This window comes from Leucopleurus acutus, assembly GCF_964270905.1.
Source record: "Leucopleurus acutus genome assembly, chromosome: 13".
In the NCBI taxonomy this organism is placed as follows: Eukaryota; Metazoa; Chordata; class Mammalia; order Artiodactyla; family Delphinidae; genus Leucopleurus; species Leucopleurus acutus.
Window position 1 is genome coordinate 70,803,332 of NC_139155.1, and position 22,326 is coordinate 70,825,657.

Genomic DNA, 22,326 nt, shown 5'->3' on the forward strand with positions numbered 1-22,326 from the left:
TCCCCGATGCTTAAATAAATGGTAATGAGACCTGTGACTTTGGAGTGGACTATTTTGAAAGTGCATCCTCTCTGCTCAATCTTTCCAAATCCAGAGGCTGTGTTTACTATCCTCGAAGCAATTGCGTTTAGATCAAATTACTGTCCCTCTTTCCCTCACTTCACTCTCTGCCTTCTGCTGCTCTTAAAATGCTTCTTTGGTCTCCAGACGGGTGACTTGCTTTCCATTGCCACTGCATTGGGATGAACACATAGTCCTCTGGGCTGGGGGCAAGGCGTCACCTTGGAGACGTAGGGGGTTTGACTGACAGCTGGGGACGGCCCCTGAGCAGTCAACCCCCTTATGAAGTCTGCTCTTCCCTTATCACATCTATCCATTCTTTTTCAAGTTTCCTTCTTCACAGTGTGGGGAGATAACAAGCAAACACTCTAACAAACAACAGCATATCAACTGTGTGTTGATAGCCCTATAGATCATGATAAAGAATTGAGATTTCTTTTGCTCCCAGGGTGACAGGGAGCCACTGAATGATATGTCCCAGCTGTGAGAGAGTCTGTCAGTTTCTGCATTACCTTCCTTTCTGATGATGGAGAAAAATGCTGTAGGCAGATAACGAGTCCTCCTTTGTCCCTGAGAATTCCCTGTGTCTTTAACCCCCAGCTAATGATGATAATAATAATAATATCACTACATGTAAATCTAACCCTTAATTTTATGATCTGGGGGGTCCATCACACACTTATCTCATTGGTCTAGAGTCTGGGGGTTCTTCAGCCTGTGCCCCAAGTCCTTTCAGGGCATTCCTCTAACAATTATAGTTTGCATTCCTGTTTCAGGCCAGGAATGAGTCCCTGTCCTCCTGGGTTTTACTGCCTAGTGGGTGACACTGACAACACACAGCAGACCAATAACTCAAGTACAACTTGTGATTCAGGCCATAAAGAAAACATATAGGGAGTAAGGTATAAAGTAACCAGAAGACACCTACTTAGACTCTGAGAAGAGAGGACATTTAAGCGTTGATCTGAGCGACGAGACCAGAGCCAGACACGTGACCATCAAGGGGAAGCACATTCCGGGCACAAGGAACAGCATGAGGAGAGGATCAAAGATAGGAAAGGGACTGCCAGAAAGCCAGCGTCGCGGGGTTGGTGAATGAGAAAGTGGTACGAGATGTCAGAGGCAGGTAGGGGCTGAAGCAGCACCGCGCAATAAAACGGAACACAAGCCACAAGTGTAATTTTAAAATTTCTAGATATTCAAAGGAGTAGAAATAGGTTGGGACCAAGTTGGCTGGGTAGGAATATCTTGCGCTCACCTCCTCTCAGGAGCACACCAAAATCACAACTGTCTGCAGAACAACCATGGATGAAAAAGACCAGAACCTACCAGAAAAGATCTTCCGCCACTAAAGAAGGAACCACAGCGAGACGGGCAGGAGGGGTAGACTCGTGATATAGCCAAATCCCATACCCCCAGGTGGGCGACCCACACACCGGAGAATAATTACTCCGCAGAGGTTCGCCCACAGGAGTGAGACCTCTGAGCCCCACGTCGGGCTCCTCCTACACAGGGAAGACGAGCCCCCAGAGCATTGGGCTTTGAAGGCGGGCGGGCCTTCATTTCAGGAGTCCCAGGGCGCCGGGGGAAAGAGAGGCTTCACTCCTGAAGGGCTTAAAGGGCCCCCACAAAATCTCACGCGCTCCAGGACACGGGGCAGAAGCGGTCATTTGACAGGAGCCTGGGCCAGACCTACCTGCAGGTCTTGGAAGGTCCCCGGGTGAGGTGGGGTCAGGGGGTGAGTGCGGCTCACGCTGAGGACACAGGCACTGGTGGCAGCAATTCTTGGGAGCTCCTACCGCGTGGACGCTGATGTAGGTGGAAGCTCTTGCTGGCGGCCGCCATGGTGGGAGCCTCCCTCCAGCTCGTTAGCACGAACACCTGGCCCCATTCAGCAGCCTGTAGGCACCAGTGCTGGGACGCCTCAGGCCAAGCAACTAATTGGGCGGGGACACAGCCCCACCCACCAGCAGTCAGGCTGACCTAAGACCTCCTGAGCTGACAGACGCCCCTGGAAGCAGCCCGGCCAGAGGCCCCAGAACCCAGCTCCGCCCACAGTCCCAGAATCCCCTGCGCCCGGCCCCGCCCCGGGGAGCCTCTGGACCAGCCCCATCCACCTGGGGCGGACATAAGATGCGAGAAAACCGCAACCCCCCAGCCTGCGGACCCTGCCAGCTGACAGCAAGCTAGACCCTGCCCTGGGACCAGCTGGGCCCCAGCCCGGCCCACTAGCAGGTCAACACAAACTTCAGGACACCCCAGACCCTGTACCCAACTGTGTCAGGAACTGCCCCCTCACCTGTGAGCTGACACCAGCTCTGGGACCCCTGGGCCCTGCAGCCAGACTCCAGGATCCAGCTCTGCCTGCCAGTATCCGGCACTAGCCCCCCAGGACCTGGCTTCACCCACCAGTGGGGGGCAACAGCCCCAGAGTCTGCTAGACCCTGCGTCCGCCCACCAGTGAGCCAGCACTAGCCCCAGAGCCCTCTGGGGTTCTGCAGTTAGCTGCTTCGTGACCCGATCCCACCAACCAGTGGCTGGCAGCCTCCACACAAGGCAGGACCTGGCAACCAATTGGCCCAGGGGCCAACCAAGCCTAGCAGACTGCCCACATAGTCAGCCCGCCACAACAGAAGGACCCACACAGCCCTCATAGGAGGAACCCCTAGAGTATATAGCTTGAGTGTAGGGGGCGGTGCTGCTGGGACCTATAGAACGTCTCCTATAGAAGGTCACTTCTCCAAGGTCAGGAAACATAACTAAACTATCAGATACATAAAAATACCAACTGCGGGCCTTCCCTGGTGGCACAGTGGTTGAGAGTCCGCCTGCCGATGCAGGGGACACGGCGTGCCCCTGTCTGGGAAGATCCCACATGCCGCGGAGCGGCTGGGCCCGTGAGCCATGGCCGCTGAGCCTGCGCGTCCGGAGCCTGTGCTCCACAACGGGAGAGGCCACAACAGTGAGAGGCCCGCGTACCGCAAAAAAACCCCAAACATTAATGACCTAGAAAAGCAAAAGCTCATTTGAAACTGATTTAAGCCTCTGAATTAATCCAATGTGTCAAAGGCACGGGCACGAACCCGTGTCCCCTGCATCGGCAGGCGGACTCTCAACCACTGCGCCACCAGGGAAGCCCCATTAAGGTTTTTTGTTTAGTTTCTTTAGCCTATAGTGGCTGAGTTTAGCACTTGGTGTTCAAAATTTTAAATTAAGCAATGACAAGTTGCTTTGGTCCATTTCATAAGCCAAAATTCCTTACATTTACATAATTAAATGTTCTTAAAATGAAGATTTACTGTTTCTTCTTTACTTGCTGGTAGAGCTGAAGTTTGTTTTCCTTGTACATTTGTACATATACCTAATGTTCTCAAGTGCCTTAACTGTTTAAAATCTCTGGCTTCAAAGATTTGGGGGGAAAGGTAGGCTTACCTCACATTTTTGTTTCCCTCAGTAGTAATATTTTAGGTACCTCACAAAAAATTTTATTATGGTGCCATGGCTGTTAGTTTTTAGTGAGTGCTTTAAGATACACGATTCAGTTGAAAATATACAGAAGTTCCATTCTCCCAAAGTGGTAAAAATTGGCTACAATGGTATAATTGTCATTTACCTAGATAGGAATACTTTGCCATACATTAATGTTAACAGTATAGCTATTTTTGTGAAAATGGAGCTGATGAAGGCTCTCATCTTCTGTAATTTTGAATAATGCTCTAACAGAATCATAATATGGAATTAGATTTTACAAGAAGAGCTCTTACAACAGAACTCACAGTCTTTTCCCCTCTTCCTTTAGCAGTTTAGTATTTTGATCCATTAATAATTTTTGGGTTTTCTTAATCCAGAAGGTATATAGAAACCTTTTCAGATTTTTCATCTGATTTGTTCATGTAGATTGTAGTTTATTAAAATCCCTTATTTTACCTTATAGATATTTGTTGCACAGACACTGCTGTATTTAGAAAATTCTATTTCAGTTCATTAAAAACTGCAAAACCAATCTGTATCATGTACCAAACTGATTTAAAATAAATCTACATGTTTATTGGAAAAAAAAGTCACCGGAGTCCAGGAAGCTCAGAGAGCCCCATACAGTTCGGTCCCAAAGAGGAACATGCCAAGACACATTGTAACTAATATGGCAAAAACTAAAGATAAAAAGAGACAACATTAAAAGCAGCAAGGGCAAAGCAACAAATAACATACAAGGGAGCTCCCATAAGGCTATCAGCTGATTTTTCAGCAGAAATGCTGCAGGCCAGAAGGGAGTGGCATGATATATTTACAAGTGATGAAAGGGAAAAAGCTACAACCAAGAATATACTCTACCCAGCAAGGCTCTCCTTCAGATTTGATGGACAGATCAAAAGCTTAACAGACCGGAAAGGGAACTTTCTGGGGTTTCATGAGGGAACTTTCTGGGGTGACTGTTTGACACCCCGCAAACAGACTGAACAGCACACTTTTATTTATTTATTTATTTGGGCTGCATTGGGTCTTTGTTGCTGTGCACGGGCTTTCTCTAGTTGTGGCGAGCGGGGGCTACTCTTCGTTGCAGTGCGCGGGCTTCTCATTGCGGTGGCTTCTCTTGTTGCGGAGCACGGGCTTAGTTGCTCCGCAGCAAGTGTGATCTTCCCGGACCAGGGATCGAACCTGTGTCCCCCGCATTGGCAGGCGGATTCTTAACCAGCGCGTCACCAGGGAAGTCCGAACAGCATACTTTAGATCTGAGCATTTCACTGTGTGTAAAGTTGATGTCAGTTAAAAAAGAAATATGAGCTATTGTTATTATTATTGTCATTTTAAAAAAATGCACCAAGCACTATGGTTGACACTTACGAGTCTTGTCTTGTAGTCACTGGACTGTAAGTGCTACGGAGGCAGGACCCAGCTCCCCTTGCTCCTGCCTGGTTTCCCAGTGCCCAGCACAGTGCCTGGCACATAACAGGTGCTCAGTAAGTGTTTGTTGCATGAATTTATGAATGAACAAAAGAGTGGGTGTTTGAAGAGGGAGACAGCAGGAGTGAAAGAAATTGCTGGCTGGGAGAAATGAAGTCCTGGTATTTACAGCCCTCAAACATTTCTGTTCTGGTTTGCTAGACAAATGGGGGCTCCGTTAACACTCGTATCTACGTATTTATAAGACAGCCTGGAGGCTGCTTGGGAATTAATTCGGCATCTCAAGGAAATCATTTGCCTTTAGAAAAGATGTAAATATTCCCCACTCGGCTGAGCAGAATGGCCCCACTGGGCTCCTGGAAAAACAGTCCTTGAGAACATTCTTTAACTCACTCAGGAAGGCTTTGTATGGGGAGGCTGGGAGGAGGATCCAGGGAAAGAAAGAGAAACTGACGTCATGGAGGGTCTACGATGTGTCAGGCCCCGCCCACCGCTTTCACGCACACTGTCTCCTTTATTCATGATGATGATGAAGCCGACGGGTCACTGACTCTGTTTCACGGATGTGAAAATGCAGGCTCAGAAGTGCCCCAGGTGAATTACTCTCTCTGAATGGGTTGGCACTGAAACCCAGGCCTGCCTGACACCCAGTAGGGGGTGTTAACTCAGCCTGTTGTCACTTGCTGGGTGCCCAGGGGCATATTATTCTCTGAGCTTCAGTTTCCTTATCTGTAAACAAGGCGTCCATGCCTTGCCTTGTCTGCATCCCCAGTTCACGGCCATGATGACCGCCTCGTGAAGGGTGCTCAGAAGGTTCAGACAGTCCCTAGTTTTTCTGTCCCTTCCGACAAGGAAGAGGTGAGGCAGAGAGGCAGCCAAGGGAAGGCAGAGATCTCACCGAGGGCAGCTGGGTATGTCACCCGCCAGGTTGTCAGTACAGGGAACGGGTACTCATTTCTCCATCAGGCGTTTCCAGTTGGCTCTGCCTTCTAACTTGTCCTCTTCTCTCCACCTCCACGGTGACCACTCTGGTCTGAGCCACCTTCATCCCTCCCTTGGATTAGTGGCCCCCAAGCTGATCTCGCTGATTCGGCTCTTGTCCCTTGGAATCTATTCTCCATCCAGCGACCGGCATGACCCTCATCAATCCCAGGTCAGATCGTGTCACAGCTCTGCTCCAAACCCTGCAATGGCTCTAGGGTGACTGCCTTGCCCTTGTTTGCCTGGGACTTCCCCGTTTTAGCATTGAAACCTCTGCGTCCTGGGAGCTCTCTAAGTCCCGGCAAACTGGGACGGTTGATCACCCTGAATGGCTCCCAAACCTGAGTTCAAGCCAACATCTTTACAAAGTGCTACATCGTCTGGCCCCCATCACCTCTCTGACCTCGTCCACCGCTCCTCGCCCCCTCACTCACCCCACTCCAGCTGTACTGGATTCCTTGCAGATGCTCAAACACGTCATTCACCCTCCCACCCCAAGGCCTTCGCACTGGCTGTTCCCTCTGCCTAGAATGCTCTTCCCTAAGCTGCAGACATGGCTGCATCCCTCGCTCCCTTCAGATCTTTACTTAGCGTGTCTTCTTCAAGAAGTCCTGCTCTACCCACGCCATCTAAAATACTCTCCACACGACTCGCAACGCCTCCTGGAGCCCTCTCCTGCTTCGTCTTCTCCCCCACACGTTTCACTGCCTAAAACACCGAATCTTTTACTTTCTCCTCTTGTTTACCATTTGCCCCTACTGCCAACTAGTGTGTGGATTCCATGAGGGCATGAATGCTTGTCTGTTTCAGTCACTGCTGCGTCTCCGGCGCTAAAATAGGTCCAGTGCCTGACACACAGAAGGTGCTTTATAAATCCTGGTTGAGTGAATGCATTTCTTCAGCATCAACCACAGGTTGGGTCCTGCACCTCAGGGTTGCATGAGGGAAAGCAGTGGGTGAACAGAGGGCTTCATGCTGTGCTACATATATAATGATGGAGGGAGACACAGGTGGGGGGAGACTGTGGCAGAGCCCCCAACCCTACCCGGAAGTTAGGGATGACTGAGAACTGTAGGAGGAAGGGCGATTCATAAGGTGAGAAGACAGGTGAGATGAGATGTAAGTCTCAGACCAGGGACTGCATCTGGATTGTTCAGGTTGTTGAGTGGATGCCCAATAAATCCATTTGAATGAATGAATGAATGAGCGAGCCAGGCACAGATGAAAGCATATGAGAAAGCCCAGAAGGGAGAAGGAACTGGGTGGGGTTGGGGCAGTGGCCAGGACAGGGGCAGGCAAAGCACTTGGGGACAACATCACTCAAGACTGATATGAACAGCATGTCAATCATGGCGGCAGCTCAAGTCCATGAGTGATTGTAAAGTGCAGGAGAGGTTCCAAGTGCTTTTTCATGCATCCGTCTGTTGAATTCTCACAACCAACCTTTGCCCTAGTTTTAGTCTTAGCCCAGGCTCCCGACGAAATAAACCTGGGGCAAGGTTTAAACATCTGTTATGTTACTGGAAGGTACAATCTCAGGGCAGTGAGGCTGAAGGAGAGGGAAGGGAAGGCAGGAAAGATAAGCTACAAGGTCAGTCACACGTTCTGGCCACGGTGGTTGCTGGGCTCCATGGTCTGTCTCTGTTCGAATGCACAGGAAAACTGCCCGGCGTGGTCCAACAGAGGGAGGGGTGGAGAGGGAGCGAGTCCTCCAGTCCTTCACACCGCCTCTCACAGGTGAAAGGACTCTCCAGGGTAATCCCCTTCTGGAGCGGTAGGAGGAGCCACAGAGCATGGCGTTTGGCTCTCTGACCTGCATGTATGCTGCTGTAATAGTAGCTGCAATTCAGACCGCAGCTGAGGGTCCAAGAGACTGATGGGGCCAAGAGAACCAGAGAAAGCTCGGGAGTTGGATCCAATCCAGTCGCTGCTACCCTGCCTTTGTCGCTGGGAACTGAGGCATCGAGAGGCTAAAGAGCTCACCCCACCATGCCTCCAGCAGTCCTGACACACGGTGAGAAGAATGTGGACCCCTTGGGGCTGCAGGGAAAGCAAGCATGTGCACCTAAATCTCCGAGGCAAGAATGTGAAGATGCCATCGGGATTCTCTAGTACACTCTGGGTTATCCACAGTCAACCCAAAGGCTGAATTAGCCTTGAGTCATTTCTCTCCAGCTCCAAGCAGCAGCAAGAGACAAAGGGAAAAACGCTAGGCTCAGGTCTGCCCCCAATTTGCTGTGTGACTTTGGGCAATAGATGCTCGCTCTCCGGTCCCGTTTCTCCACATAAAGAATAATGTGCCAGTCCAATGCACTGGCACCAGCGAGGCCCCTCCAGCAGTGCCTGCTCCTCGGCTGCAGAGAACATCCCTGCATGCCCCTCCCTGCTTGTCCCTGCCTTCCAAACCCACCTTAGAGATTCCCATGCACAGGTACAGTGGGCGACAGTCCAGGGACCATAAGCCATGGCGCCCACCCAGCTCTGACTGAGATGCCCAACGAGCCCTGAGCAGCAAGAGTAAATTGAGTTACGTCTCTCTTTTCAGGAGACACAGTTAAATCTACCTGATGGCTTCCTGGGCCATGGCAATTAGGTATAAGTCACTCAACCCATCAGGCATGAAACAACTGGGTTACTTCAAAGACAGGCGAGAGGCCGGGCACCCATGGAGCCAGCGCCCCATTCCACCCCACCTTTGAGGGAGGTTGCTTGAGATCAGAGCTGGCAGCAGAGGTGATCGACGGCTAGGGCGGGGCGCTTGCTCAGTGTGTCCCTGCCTGTGACAGAGCTGGAACCCCCTTTTAGCCTTTCCCCAAACCAGCTAGACGACCAGGCCACGAGACTGGCAGGAGGCCACTGAACCTGAACCAGGAGTCAGGAACTCTGAACTCCAATCCCAGCTCCTTCACTGCTAACTTGGTCAGTCACTTGGTTTTGCAAAGCCTCCGTTTCCCCATCTGTAAAATGGGTGTACTAGCCCTTGTCCTCATGCTTCTGTGAGCCAGACAAGCTTTAAACATGAGTGTCTCCTCTTCCAACCAAAGGAGTTTAGTAAACTGCTCGAGGTCACAGTTTAAAAAATGGCGAAGACGGGAATAAATCCAAGCCTGTTGCAGGAGTCTGGGCCCCATTACCTCCTAGGTGGAGCAGGCAGGGCCAGCTGAGTTCTGCCGGAGGGAGCCGGTGAAGGTGAAGCCATGTGACCCATAGACCTGTTCTACCGGCTGACCTTGTAGAAAAGCACTATCTACCCTGCCAAGCTTGGCCCATGGTATTATCAGCAAGGATGCCTGGGTTTGGAGTCAGAGCTCTGGGTTCAAATCCTAGCTCCCCTTGTCACCACTCACGTCCCCTCTGAGCCTCAACACCTGATTTTGGGTGGGGGAGCCCCTACCTTCTCCTCTCATTTCCACCTCCTGCCTGACCCCTTGTTTGTTTCCCTCTCCCCACATGCTGAGCGATGAAGAACTGCTGTTTATTGAATTGTTCAGAGTCAGCTGCCGTCACTGGACTCAGCTGACCGAGGGCGAGGCCACTGTACCTTAAAGGATCGCGTCCCCCAGCCTCCTTCCACCTCAGGCCAGAGACTACTCCCCAGGATCAGCTGGGGGCGGGGGTGGGGGCAGGGCCAGGGCAAGGGCTTTGGGCAAATGCAGCTGTGCCTCCCCCTCCCCTCTGCGCCAGCCTGAGCGGGAAGACCACAAACTTGAGATGATGGGGGGTGGGGGACGGAGAGGCTTCAATAAGCCACTGCCCTGAGCTCTGCACGCTGAAGGCATGTGCGTAGCAGGATTTTGCCCGGGGCTACCGAGCCTTCGTGCAGCTACTTACAAAGCAGCGTTTCGAGTCATTTAAAATGTTTTCTTGCAGGTGTAGAACACCATGGCGTGATTGACAGGGCCGAGACCCCCAACACCGCTTCTTAGCAGTGATGTCTGAGTACCACTCAGCACAGTGGCTGGCTCCTTGCACACATACAAGGAGTGGGAGTGGCAATGGTTCTTAACAAAGGGTGACAAGGTCACTGCCTCACCTCATCACCGGGCCTGCTGCCTAGCATTTGTCCCTGAGCTCTGAAGGTTGCTGACAGGTAAATAAGCAATCGGTTCTGGTGGGAACCCAGCCGAGGCTGCCCATCACTCTTGGAAGACAACAGGGGGAGCTCCGCCAGGCCATTCGTCACATCTGGAGCTGCCGAGGCTACATCCAGCACCCTCCAGCACCCACGTCCCCCAGCTGCCACAGTCTTCCCTCGCCTGTTACAATCCTTGGGATTGGGAATGGATGCAAAACCTCAGTTCCTCAGCCCTGAATGGTGCAGACAGCCAGGGGGCTTGGGACAGGGCTGGGTCTCCCTTGGCTTGGGGAGGGCTCTGGGCAGGGCTGGGATGGGACGGACATGGGAGGATGACCTGGAGCAGGTAGGCTACTGAAGGGCCACCAGGTGGGCGGGCCCAGCCGATGGATGTATCCCCAGTTTACTACCTGTCTCCTGCAGTCAGCCACAAGCCTCACAAAGGCAGGCCCTCTGGCCATCCTAGTCTCAGCTTTCTCTTCAGTGCCCTGGACATGGGGTGGTAGAAAGATTAATAAATATTGATTAAACCAGAAAATGTTAATTGAGTTCTGAACTCAGATCTACCTTTGTCTTGGGACAGGTCTTTTCCCCCTCTGAGCCTCCATTTCCTCACTTGTAAAATTACCTTGAGGCTTTCTTCTAGTCCTGAGAGTCCAGGCTTGTTTCAAGACCGGGTCCTGCTGCTAAAAATGGCCCCAGGGCCCGGAAACAAGAGGAGCCGTTTGGGGCAGCCACTCAGCCCACCTGGATGTGAGACCTGCAACACCCTCACCTTTGAAATGACTTTGGTTATGATGTCAGGGAAACCACACAGGGCACAGCTGTGCAGATGGAGCCTCTGAGCTGGGCACCAGGGAAAAGTGTTTCTGAGCCCAAAGATCGATGGTGCCACTGTGGAGCACGGGCTACGTGCCAGGCACTGTGCTAAGTGCGTCCTGAGCATTTGATTTTTCACGGGATGCTGGGAGGCTGGTACCAGTTCTAGACTCATTGCACAGATGAGTAAAGGAGGGCCCAGAAAGAGGTGAACTGACCGAGGTCATGCGCGGATGGAAAGGCAGAACCCAGGTCATGAGCCACTTAGTTACCCTGGGTAGCAGAAGTCGGAGAAGTCAAGGCTTGCACGGTGCTTACTGCACTGGGTCCTGGGCTGAGCTCAGTGGGACACCAGGATCCACGCTAGAATTTCTGGAGTGAGCTTGCAGGGAGGAGGACTCAGCTGGGTCAGAATCTCCTGCATCAGGCTGTGTTGGGTTGGGGGATTCGAGAGGCAGGGGGACAGTGGTTATCTTCTAGAATGCTGAATTGATTTCTAACAGCATCTTCAGGATTTCTGTTTCCTGATGCACGATGAGCAAAGCTTTGCTGTTGTTATCTGGGTTTAATTTTTTTTGAATGCATCACTCACACGACTGAAGAAAAATGATGGCTTTCTTCCTTTACCAAAAGGCACTTTGTAAAATAAATGTCCAGAAAAATTTTAACAGGAAACTTACGAGCTAACTTCATCTTTATTTTCCTTTATGCCACTTCTCACTCTCTGACAACATATTTATTTTCTTGCTCATTGTCTGTCTCCCCGGCGAGGATGTTGCCTCCAGAAAAGCAGGGGGCGCTGCACCTGCCCTCCATGGATCCCCCGTGTGGGGAACAGTGCCTGGTGCCTAGCAGGTGCTCAACAAATATCGGCTGGGTAAGTAATCCTGCTGGCACAGGAGGAGGAGCACATGGAAACACACAGGTTCCAGGCCCTAAAAATGTCTGCAAAACTCCAGTGCCAGGAAGGCAGTGAGAATCTCTATTCCGGATTTCCACTATTGCTTTTGTTTGGGGACCAAGCTGGGAGTTCGGAACATATTTATCTGATCATTACATTAATAATAATGATCATTATTAATAAACTAACTGGTCACCTTCTCTGGCATAGCATGTGCTATGGGCTGAATTATGACCCCTACAAAATTCATATGTTGAAGTCCTAACACCCATAACCTCAGGTGACTGCATTTGGACATGGGCCTTCAGAGATGTGACTAAGTTCAAGTGAGGCCCCTGGGCTGGGCCATGATCCACTCTGACTGGGCTCCTTTATAAGACGAGGGAACCTGAACACAAAGAGAGACACCAGGGATGCATGGGCACAGAGGAATGACAACGTGAGGACACAGCAAGGAGGCGGCCGTCTGCAAGCCAAGGAGTGAGGCCTCAGAAGCCAGACCTGCCAACACCTGGTCTTGGATGCCAGCCTCCAAAACTGGGAGACAATAAATTCCTGTTGTTTAGGCACCACGCCCACCCCCAGCCTGTGGTATTTTGTTATAGCAGCTCTAGCAAACTAGTATAGCCTGCTATACTCTCCCATGCCCAAATCCCATTAGATTCTAATAACTAGTATTCCCACCATTGAGATGAGGAAACTGAGGCCCAGTGAGGGAAGTGGCTTTTCCAAGGCTCCATGGGTTCCACCGGAGGAAGACACAGGGCTGTGTCTGCTCCCATCCTTACCCCACACCCAAACGTCGGCAAGCTTTTGAACAGCACCCTCTTCCTTGCCAGGACCTCTGATTCCCTGCAGAGATCTTGGATGTCCCCTCCACATGCCCCAGCTCTCTCCGGTGAGCTGAGGCCACTCCTGTGCATGGCAGGCTGGTGGGGGATGTTCCTTAAATACATATAAATACATGATGTATTTGTCTACAGACTCACCAAGCGGGACAACGCTCCTGCATCTGAGAAAACACAGTCCACTCTTCCACTGACTCTCTCCACCAGAGACGGGCAGATGGTGAGGTCTTCCAGGGAGGGCATCCGGTGAATTTCCTTCCTGCCGCATCTCTCCTCCCCTTCCCAGTTCTACCCACAACCTCTGGCGAGGATGGTCAGAGCTGAGATCTCCCCTTCTTGGGGTAAGTGCCAACTGGTAAGTTGTTATGGCTTGAGTTGTGTCCCCCACACGCTCCCAAGATACCCGGACCCCCAGGAGCTCAGAGTGTGACCTTATTTGGGGGTAAGGTCTATGCACAGGCAATCAAGTAGAGGTTAGGGTTGATTGACTGTGACTATGACTGTGTCCTCATAAAAGGAGGAAATTTGGACACAGAGACAGACATGCACAAGAGGAAGACGGCTACGTATAAGAGAGAATCCCTTAAGATACTCCAAAGGAACCAACCCTGCCAACATCTTGATGTTTGAATTCTAGCCTCTAAAACTTCAAGATAGTCAGTTTCTGTTGTTTAGACCATGCAGTTTGTGGTGCTTTATTATAGCAGCAAATTAACTCACCGGTGATCCCAACAGGACTTTCCTTCCTGATGGCGGCTGTGACTGGCTCTACCAGAGGGGCCCTAGGAATAGAGGCACATGTGGGGTAGGACGTGGAGTCTGTGCCAGTGGGAACTTAAGGAGAAGCAGCATTGGCTACCTGAATGTGGGCATACGCTAGTTCTGCCTTTGTAAATAGGAAAAAATAAGTGGCTCTATCTCTTGGGACTTTATAAAGCTGGAGTGAGATGCACTGTGTAAAATGCCTAGCACAGTGGTCAGTACACAGTATGTGATCAATATACATCAGCCTACAGTTTTAGGATTATTGACGCTTCAAGGATGTTTGATAAAGCAGGTGTCCAGGCTGTAAGTGTGCCATTGCGAGTGTAGTTTTTGGTACACGTGCATAGTTGTGTGTGCATGGTAGTCTGTGTATGTGAGGTGTATGGGGACTGTGGGAACAGATGGTCACAAGTTCTTGAATGTTGCTGTGGGCGGACATTTGTAGAGATGCATATATGTCAGTGTGTCCCAGGTATTCAGGGTGTATGAGCCACTGACTTGTTCCGTGGTTCATTTGCTTGTTCAGTCACTCATTCATCAAAATTTCTTGAATGCCCGCACATCTACACACAATGTAGATGTGTAAATAGACAAGGGAGATATGATAGAAGCATGGGAATTAAGGGAGAATAGAGAAAGAGCATTTATTTCAGCTTGATGTATCAGGGAAGACTTCCTGGAGGAGGTGACATTTGAGCAGAACTTGGCCAAGAGAACAAGGCCATTGCAGGTAGACACACAGGGAAAGAAATAGCAGTGTGCACCCGAAACTACAAACAGTTTGCATTGGTCCCCTTCCTCAGAACCCTTCTACCCCAAGGTGCACGCCATCAATCCTCCAGAGTCCTAGATAACATGATCATAGAATAGAGAGAAAAGCCCAGATGCCAAGAAGCCAACACTTTATTTGGTACAGACCTAGCATGCTGGGAGCCCCACGCCCCATGGGATGTGCCTCTGCTGGCCCCCCCCCCCGGCCTCTTGAGGGCGGCCACACTGGCTGTGGACTCGGGGCCCCCGGGGAGGCCTGGCTGGTCTTTGTCTCTCTCTCCAGAACGTCGTGGAGTCGGGAAGTCTTCAAGGAGGGCAATGTGTCGCAGGAGGCTGGAAACAAATGCAGGTCAGAGCTGAGAAATGGGGCCTGGGGTGTGTGTTTTGGTGGGTGGAAGCCCCTGGAGCCCATATTCCCAGGTGGCGTTACTGCAGCGATGTGCTGAGCGGAATGAGATAGGAGGGGGCAGAAGGGAAACGAGTGGAGGGAGCCTGAGAGACATCCTGAAGGGCCACCATTTCCAAGTGCAGGTACCTGACATGCACTGTGGCCGCTGGGGCAGTGGTCTGGGCTGGGGTCTCTGATTCACATGCCGCTCACAATGCTACTTTGGGTAGTTGGCATTATTACCCCCATCTTCCAGCTGAGAACACAGATGCTCAGCAAGGTTGCATTGCTCGGCAGTTACAGGGAAGAACTGAGCTCTGGGGGCTTGAGTGGTTCCGAATCCCGTAACACATTTGTATCGTGGGCAATGGAGCTGTATTGTCGAGCTCCAGACTACAGCGTGCAAGTCAAAGGTGGAGGAGATTTTTAGGCAGGCGCTCCGTTATCACAGGGAGCGTTGCTGGGAGGGGGGAAGGGGAGCTGAGCTTTAAAAAACAATGGCAGAGACAAGATGTTCTGTGACGACGTTTGCTAAGCACTGTTCCCCTTCGGGACGTGTGCCCTTTACTTGGCCTTTGAAACTGCGTTCTGTGTCCCCGAGAGCATAATAATGTAAATGAATATCAGATCTCTCCTCGGTAATTGAGAGCAGAGAGAAGGCCATGTTAAGTCAATTTAATGTGCTCTGATACAGTCCAAGCCCGTCTCCGTGGAAGGGGCAATGGCTTTTTGATGCGCTGAGGGTGACTCTCAAAGTGACAGGACGTGCGGCTTGTTTGGGTCCAGGAGGCCTCTGGAAGGAGGGCTGGCGGCTGAGCCAGGTGTGGGCTGAGCACGGCCACTTGACCACCTGAGCCTTGAGCTGCTGCGAGTACTGAGCTTCAGTGACGCGGAGATTTACGGACGCCGGGGTGGGGGACCTACCACTGGGATGTGGGTTTGCATCGCATCTGAACCCGGAGGGAGGCTCTAACTCCCCCTCCGCTGCTTCCTGGCCTGCCTCATGGGGCTTTGCATTTCAGTCGGGAGCTGTGAAGTGGAAGACTCAGTGCCCTGGAGTCTGAAACATGCCCTACGAGGTGCAGTCAGGGGCCAGCCTGGCCTCAGGGCAAAGAGCACTGGACTGGGAGTCAGCGTGGCTGGGTTGGTGGCAGACTCACTGGGTGACCTTGATCTTGAGGTCCTCCTCACTTGCCCAAGAGTGAGGTTGGAGTCTGTGCGTTCCAACCCCCCCTTTAGATGTATGATTCTAAGCTCTGCCTCAGTTTGCCCTCCATAGAGGCAACCCCTCTAAAGACCCAGCTCCATCAGTGTGGCTCTAAGTTTACTCACAAAGAGGCCTGGGATACGTACCTAAGAAAAAGTGTCACCAACAAAAGTGTGGGGACTCTGGAGATTCGAATCCCTGTTCTGCCTGGGTGATTCTGTACAAGTGCCTTAACCTATACGATTCTCAGTTTGTCAACCTGTAGAATGGGAATGAATCATACTCACCACCTCTTGGGGTAACTGTGGGCACCAAATGACTGCCTGATAAACGCATTCCATCAACTGGAGCTGTTATTAGCAACGAATGTCTCTTCCCACCTTGACTGCACAGAAGTGCCAGGACCAGGACGGGAGGAGAAGGCGGAGGGAAGCACTGCCGCTCCCACGGTGGCGCTCTGGGACCTCTGTACTTGTCCCCTCCTCCCCCTTCTTGGGCCCCAGTTTCTCTTTACACATTTAATGCAAGAGTTGGACTTCACTAACGTCAAGGCCTCGTCTACGCTAGCCTGACCCTCCCCCCATCCACCCAGGCTCTCCCGTCACTGTGTGGACAGATGCCTCCATGGCTCCCCCAGCACCAGGTGAAAGGAGCGCTGGAAAGAGAACAGGACAAGGGTGGGAAAACTTTAAAAGCCCAGCGCCTCCTTCAGCACCCTCTCCCCCGCCCCCCACAGGACCTCACACTTTCTGATGGGTCTGTATTTTCAAGAGCAGAGAAACCGGTGGCACCTAGTGAGGGCTTCTGATAAGTTTTCTATTTACCAGCCACACATTATTTGCATAAATAGCAACACATTATTTCAGTGAAAACCTAAAAGCAGTAGCAGCAACCGGTTGCCTCCAGGCTGCCAGACCTGGGTGGACCACCTCGTTTCATCCCCCCAGGAGGACAGGCCAGCCTGTCGCTGTTACCTGAGCTGGTTCCTACTTCTGTAGGTATTTCTTCATGATGCTCTCAACATCCTCCTCTTTCCTCCCTGTCCCCAGCTCTCTGATCTCGGGGGATGTTCTCTCACCACTGTCACCCTCCAGCCGTGGGATTCTTGGCCGACTCTTGATGCTGTCGGCGCTTTTGAAGGACACGATGGAGCTGGAGGAGGAGGAGGAGTCGGAGAGGTGAGCGGGGTCCTCCTTGGACTCCAGGCTCTTTTTCAAAACGGTGGTGATCCCTGAGACAAAGCCCCCGTCGGCCTCTTCCGTCTCAAAGTGGACGCTTGGACGCTGTGAACTGTCTTGCCCATCTTTGGCCGCTCGGGCCAAAGACGTAGGCGTCTCCGGCTTCCGGATGGCAGGGAGGAAGTCATCGAAACCCACTTGGGTCTTGCGTTCATAGGTGATGCTCGGGACCTTCCAGCTGAATGGGTCGCTGCCCAGGGGGTCCCCCATCAGGTGTGCAAACTGGCGGTTCTGGAAGACGAGCGGCTCCTTCCCAAGGTCCGGACAGCCCGCATCTTCCAGCGAGGACTCCAGACAGCGCCTCCGCGGGCGCAGCGTGGGCGACAAGAACGAGCGCCTAAGCGCCGTCGGGGAGCTCGGGGTCCTCCTCGAGCCGGGCCCCGATTCCAGGAGGGACTCGCAGGAACTGAAGCGGGTCTTCAGCTTCTCGGGTGGCGGGCTGGGGCCCCCCACGCTCTTCGAGGAGATGCACTTCAGGCTGGTGGACCGCAGGAGCCCGGCCGACGTGTCCAGGGGTGACTCGGCCCCGGCCCTCAGAGCCAGAGCGCCCTCGTCGCTGCCGGTCCTGGCCCTCCGCAGCGTGGACGCCCCGGTGGTCTGGTAGATGGGGAGGGTGGGCCAGTCCTCCAGGCCCAGCGGCGACCCCCGGCCCCTCTGCGCTCTCTTCCTCCGGAGCCCTTCCACGAACTCCGACAGGGCAGCCGACGGGCTGGGCAGCTTGTCCCTGGGCCGCGGGGACACGTCTCCACTCCAGGAAGACGGGGAGGAGGACAGCACGCCCGACCTCTCCGGGGGCTTTCTCTGGACGCCACACTCTTCGCCGTCCCCCAAGTGGCCGTAATTTCCTCGGCGGAGGGAGAGCGGGGACGCGGCCTTGTCCCCCCAGGTCCTGCTGTGGGTGTCCCGGGCCCCATCACTGGCCGCCTCCTGGATCCTGTGCCAAGAAGAAACCCGCCGTCAGTGGACACCGTGCCGTCTCCACAGTTGGCGCGACTGAGCCCCAGAGCGCGGGCACTAATACTATTTTTCTTTGGAAATGCTGACCCCACCTGCACCCTCCAACGAACCGTACGATTGAATGCGCAGACTCAAGCCGCGCAAATGATTTCTTGTCGCTTTCTGAAATGCAATTTCTGTCTATAATTAAACCTAAGTGCGTTTGAGTAGGTTAAAACTGCACCTCTGAGAGATGACTCAGTTTTATGAGGCATCATCTCTGACATGATAGGAACTATCGCCACACAGCCTGCTGTGAAATAGGTAATTTCCTTCTTGAAGACTCAGGGGCACCTACGGGAGGTTATTTATTTATTTATTTAGGGCCAAGCCCGGAGGACAGCCCCACCAAGCAGAGCCTGCTGGAGCCAGTGACCCAAACATGCGCCCGAACGAGATGCTCCGTGACACCCGATTGTTTCATGGGATGCGGGTGGGATTAAAAACAAACAACCAACCAAAAAAACGGTCCTTCAAAAGGGAAACAGCTCCATCAAATCAACTTGAAACCAAGACTATACACAAGAGGACAGACGCTTTCTATTCTGGGACCGCCAGGCAGAGGCATTTTGCAGCAGCTGAGCCAAAACCACTGCCTCTGAAGAGTGGGAATCTCGCAGCGGGGCAAAATTATAGGCTGTAAGACGAAAAGCAGGGCTTAGAGGAGAGAGACTGGAATCCATCCACTGTTCTCTAAAAAAATAAAATCTATTTGTCCTCCCTCTAAGACAAGCGACCTCCTTCCCAGACAACAGCAAAGCTGTAATTTACAAAAAAGCGCCAAATGTCAGAGTTTGGGCGTGGCAGCCGGGGCCAGGGCTCAGCCTGAAGAAGGTGGGAGCGATGGTGATGCAGGTTCCCGTCGTCAGCCCCTGCTTGCTGCTCTGTCACGACAGGAAGGATTACAGGAGCCAGCCTCCTACACATAAAGGTTGGAATGCTGGCACAAGACCGAGGAAGGTGTCCTGCTCACCACAGTCTGATTATTACCATTTCCATCCCCTGACCATGTAGGATAGTTTAGAGGGCAAAGAGCTGACCACAGTGACCCAAAGGGCTTTTCAGTCTCAGAAGGAGCCAAGCCCACGGCCCCTGGAGGTGATGTCAGGAGTGGAGAGGAGAGTACAGATAGGGTAGGGGATTGGGATCTTTTTCAGGGACCCGGGTAGGGACCTAGGCACTGCCTTCCTGAGCTCCCACCATCCCAGAAGCCTCTCTCTTCTGATGCTAGCAGGAGCCTCCCCTGACCCAGGACCCTGGCGATGATACTCTGTGAAAAGGTTCCCTGAGTGACAGGCACAGGACTGGCTGCGCTCATCTGTCCCTCCTCATGCCCTAGGTCAGCTAGGTGGAGAGGACCAATGTCACAGTCTGGGGGCGGTGAGGAGACCACGAGATGGACCCCAAGGTAGGCGTGTCGACGCGCTGCCTCCATCACGCACTGTCCTCACTCTCCTTAGTCTTCCAGGGGCTCAGGCTCCCGACCCCCTCCCCGACCTCCTGTCTTGTGAGTTAGCCCCTGGCTCACTCTGCTGCAGCCTCATGGGTCTCCTGGGACAGGCCACGCTCTTCCTGCCTCCGGGGTTTGCATTTGCTGTTCCCTTCGTTGGATGCACTCCTTCCCCCTCCTCCTAGCCCAGGTCACTGTCCTGATCTCACAGCGAGATCAAGGGGAGGGAAGAAAAGCCCTGGGCCCCATCCAGGCACCTAGCTCCTCAAATAATGGTTAACAGTTATGATTAATAATAATCGATAATGAATGGCTATTAATCATCACTAATTAGTCGTTAGGGCTCATTACGATTACTACTAACAACCTCTGGGTCTCTGGAGCCTAACCCACCACTGGGCTCCACGAAAGCCTCATGTGACGTCCCAAGAGGAGTGGGCAGGAGAACGAACGGGCAGGTGACCCTGCGTCCCATCACTCCCGGCAAAGGCTGGCCCCCATGTGCTCAAACAAAAGCCTCGCAATTTGCCCAGAGCAGCTGCTCCCTTCCTATTTCTTGCCTGTCACCTTCCATCTCTGTCACAGCTGGACGCAGGCTGGGAAGGGAGCTGCAGAGCTCCTGTGTGATTACCTGAAGGGGTGTTTGTCAACATCATCACTTTAGAATCGCTCCCCTAACACATGGCAAGATGGCATTCACGTGCCTTTCTTTCTCTTCTTCATCCTTTTTTTTTTTTTTTTTTTTTTTTTAATAAACAGCTTGGAGCTGCCAGGGGCACTGGGCTGCCGCAGAGCTGACAAAAGTCATTTCCGTCCTGTCTTGGCCCTGAAAGGAGGTGGACGTGATGAATGTGTCTTGGGCGCTCGGTCTCCTCCATCATCTGTCACGTGGGGATGGCAGCACCCAGGGCTCCTGTCGCCGGGCCTCCTGGGACTCTGCCATCCCACTCGCCCCAGCTCCCCTCTGGCTGCAGAGGCCGAGACAGGAAGGGAAGAGAAGCTATGGGGGGGTGGGGAGGAGAGGAAGCAGGGGAAAAGGGCAGAAGGAGAGGAGGGTGGGAGAACCCCAGCTCTCCAGCCTGTGCTGTCGAGACCCTGCCGAGTCTATCTCTACACCCTGACTCGGCACTGTGCCCAGCACACAGTAGGTGCTCAGTAAGTGTTGTCGAACTGAGTCAAGTCTACCTTGGAAATCAAGTCTCCGAGGAAGAGAAGTAGGTAGGATGAGGAAAGTGGAGGAGGGGCAAAGAGAAGTGGGGAGAAGTAGAAGCAGGACCAACAAGAGGGAAGGTGAAGTGAGAACGGATGGGGGAATGGAGAGGAAGAGACCGGTGGCGATGGAGGTGGCGAAGGAAGAGGGAGGCTGAGGGCAAGGCCAGGGGGACAGAGGGGAGGGCCGCAGGTGGGGTGTGGGCTGGCAGCTGAGGGCCGGCCTTCCTCATCTCTGACCACAAGGTGGGACAGGCCGGGGCACACGAGACCGTCAGCAGCCCAGCAGTGGGGTCTGGAGGTCGCAGCCCATGTGTGCTGCTGTCCAGGCGCAGAGGACACAGGCTCGCTGGGCTGGAGCCGTGGGGGACCTCGGCTGGGCCAGAGCAGCGGAGATGTGCCCGCCTTCCCCAAGGCCCACAAGGAGCAGCATCTTCCGGAAGGGACACCCGCTCAGGGCCCCCCTGGCTGCCCCCAAGTACTGACCACGGAGCCCTGCTGGGGGCCCATGTGTGGATGTGACGGGGTGGAGCGGTCTGGTCGGTGCCTTCAGAGCCTCAGCTGGGGGGCTGGAAACCAGAACCCAGTCCCAGCAGTGTAGACTCAGGGGGGAGGGCAGAGTGAGGAGGGAGGGAGGGGAGATGGGGACGCGGTGGGGGAGAAGGAGAGAGAGAGAGAAGCCTCGGTTGGCGCAGCGCTGCCTCCTGGGTTTACCACCCAGAAATCCACCCACGCCTCTGCAGCATCTTTTTCTATTTCCTGTCTGCTCCACCACTCCAAGGGAGAAGTTTGCTGCATCCACTCCTTTCTGTGTGGAGACCGCAGAACTGAATCTGAATGCAGACGCCCTCTTGCAAGCTTCAGGGTGTGGGTTCTAGCTCTGTTGTCTGGGTCACGGTGATCCTCTCCGTTTCTGCCCTGGCTCTGGACACTTCAAGCACATTCCCCAGTCTTCCTCCAGGGGCCTGGGAAGACTCATTTTTTTCCCCAGCTGTCCTCATGGGACGGCTCAGCTCAGGTGGAACTCCCTTCCATTGGCATCGCGTGACGGATGGGTGGTGGCTAATCAAGACGTTGCTGTGCCTGCCTCAGCCAGGGAGAGATGTGATGCACAGGACGTACTCCGCGTCTCTGGGAGACGGGTGCAGACACGAGCTATTCTCTGAGGAGGGACTCCAGAAACATCTTGGGAGCTTCTGCACCTGCCCCTCAGTCTACCCCAACACGAAGAGGCTTGTAGCATACCTGCCTGACAAGGAGCCAGTGGTATTCCTGGGCATCCAGCCACACAGGCTCCAGGCTCCAGGCTGGGTCCAAAAGAGTGACCCCTGGCTGGGCACCTCCTATGTGCTGGGCGCCATGGATACAGGGGAGAACAAGCGGGTGGGCCACCTGCCTGCATGGAGCTGACCGCCACGTCCATTTATAACCTCGACGGCCACCCTGAGTTGTGAGCTCCGGGCACAGTGAGGAGGGGTGGCACACACAGTTGGGAGTAGCAGAAGTGGGGTTCCAACCCCACAGCCAGCAGCACCCTTCTCTGGAAACTTCCTCCAAACCCTGTGATGAGATCCAGGGTTAACAAGTGTCTCCGATGTCACCTTACCAGGTAACATCTGTCCCTTGGAGTCTAGTCTGATTCTGCCACTCACTAGCCACTCACTTGCCTTGGGATAGGCACCTAACTTCTCTAGGCCTCAGTTTCTTCAGCTGTAC

At 53.2% G+C, this 22,326-nt stretch overlaps 1 protein-coding gene across 2 annotated transcripts in view; it reads right to left on the bottom strand.

The window, feature by feature from the left end:
- Positions 1-16,703: 16,703 nt before the first annotated feature.
- The window catches only part of MYO18B (myosin XVIIIB), a gene marked incomplete at both ends in the record, with an annotated part of 217,752 nt that continues 212,129 nt past the window's right edge, over positions 16,704-22,326 (bottom strand). For both annotated transcript variants that reach the window (XM_082853194.1, XM_082853193.1), the window contains one exon: positions 16,704-17,889. In XM_082853194.1, coding sequence (XP_082709320.1) covers positions 16,704-17,889 — 1,186 coding nt within the window. The remainder of the gene's footprint in view (positions 17,890-22,326) is intronic.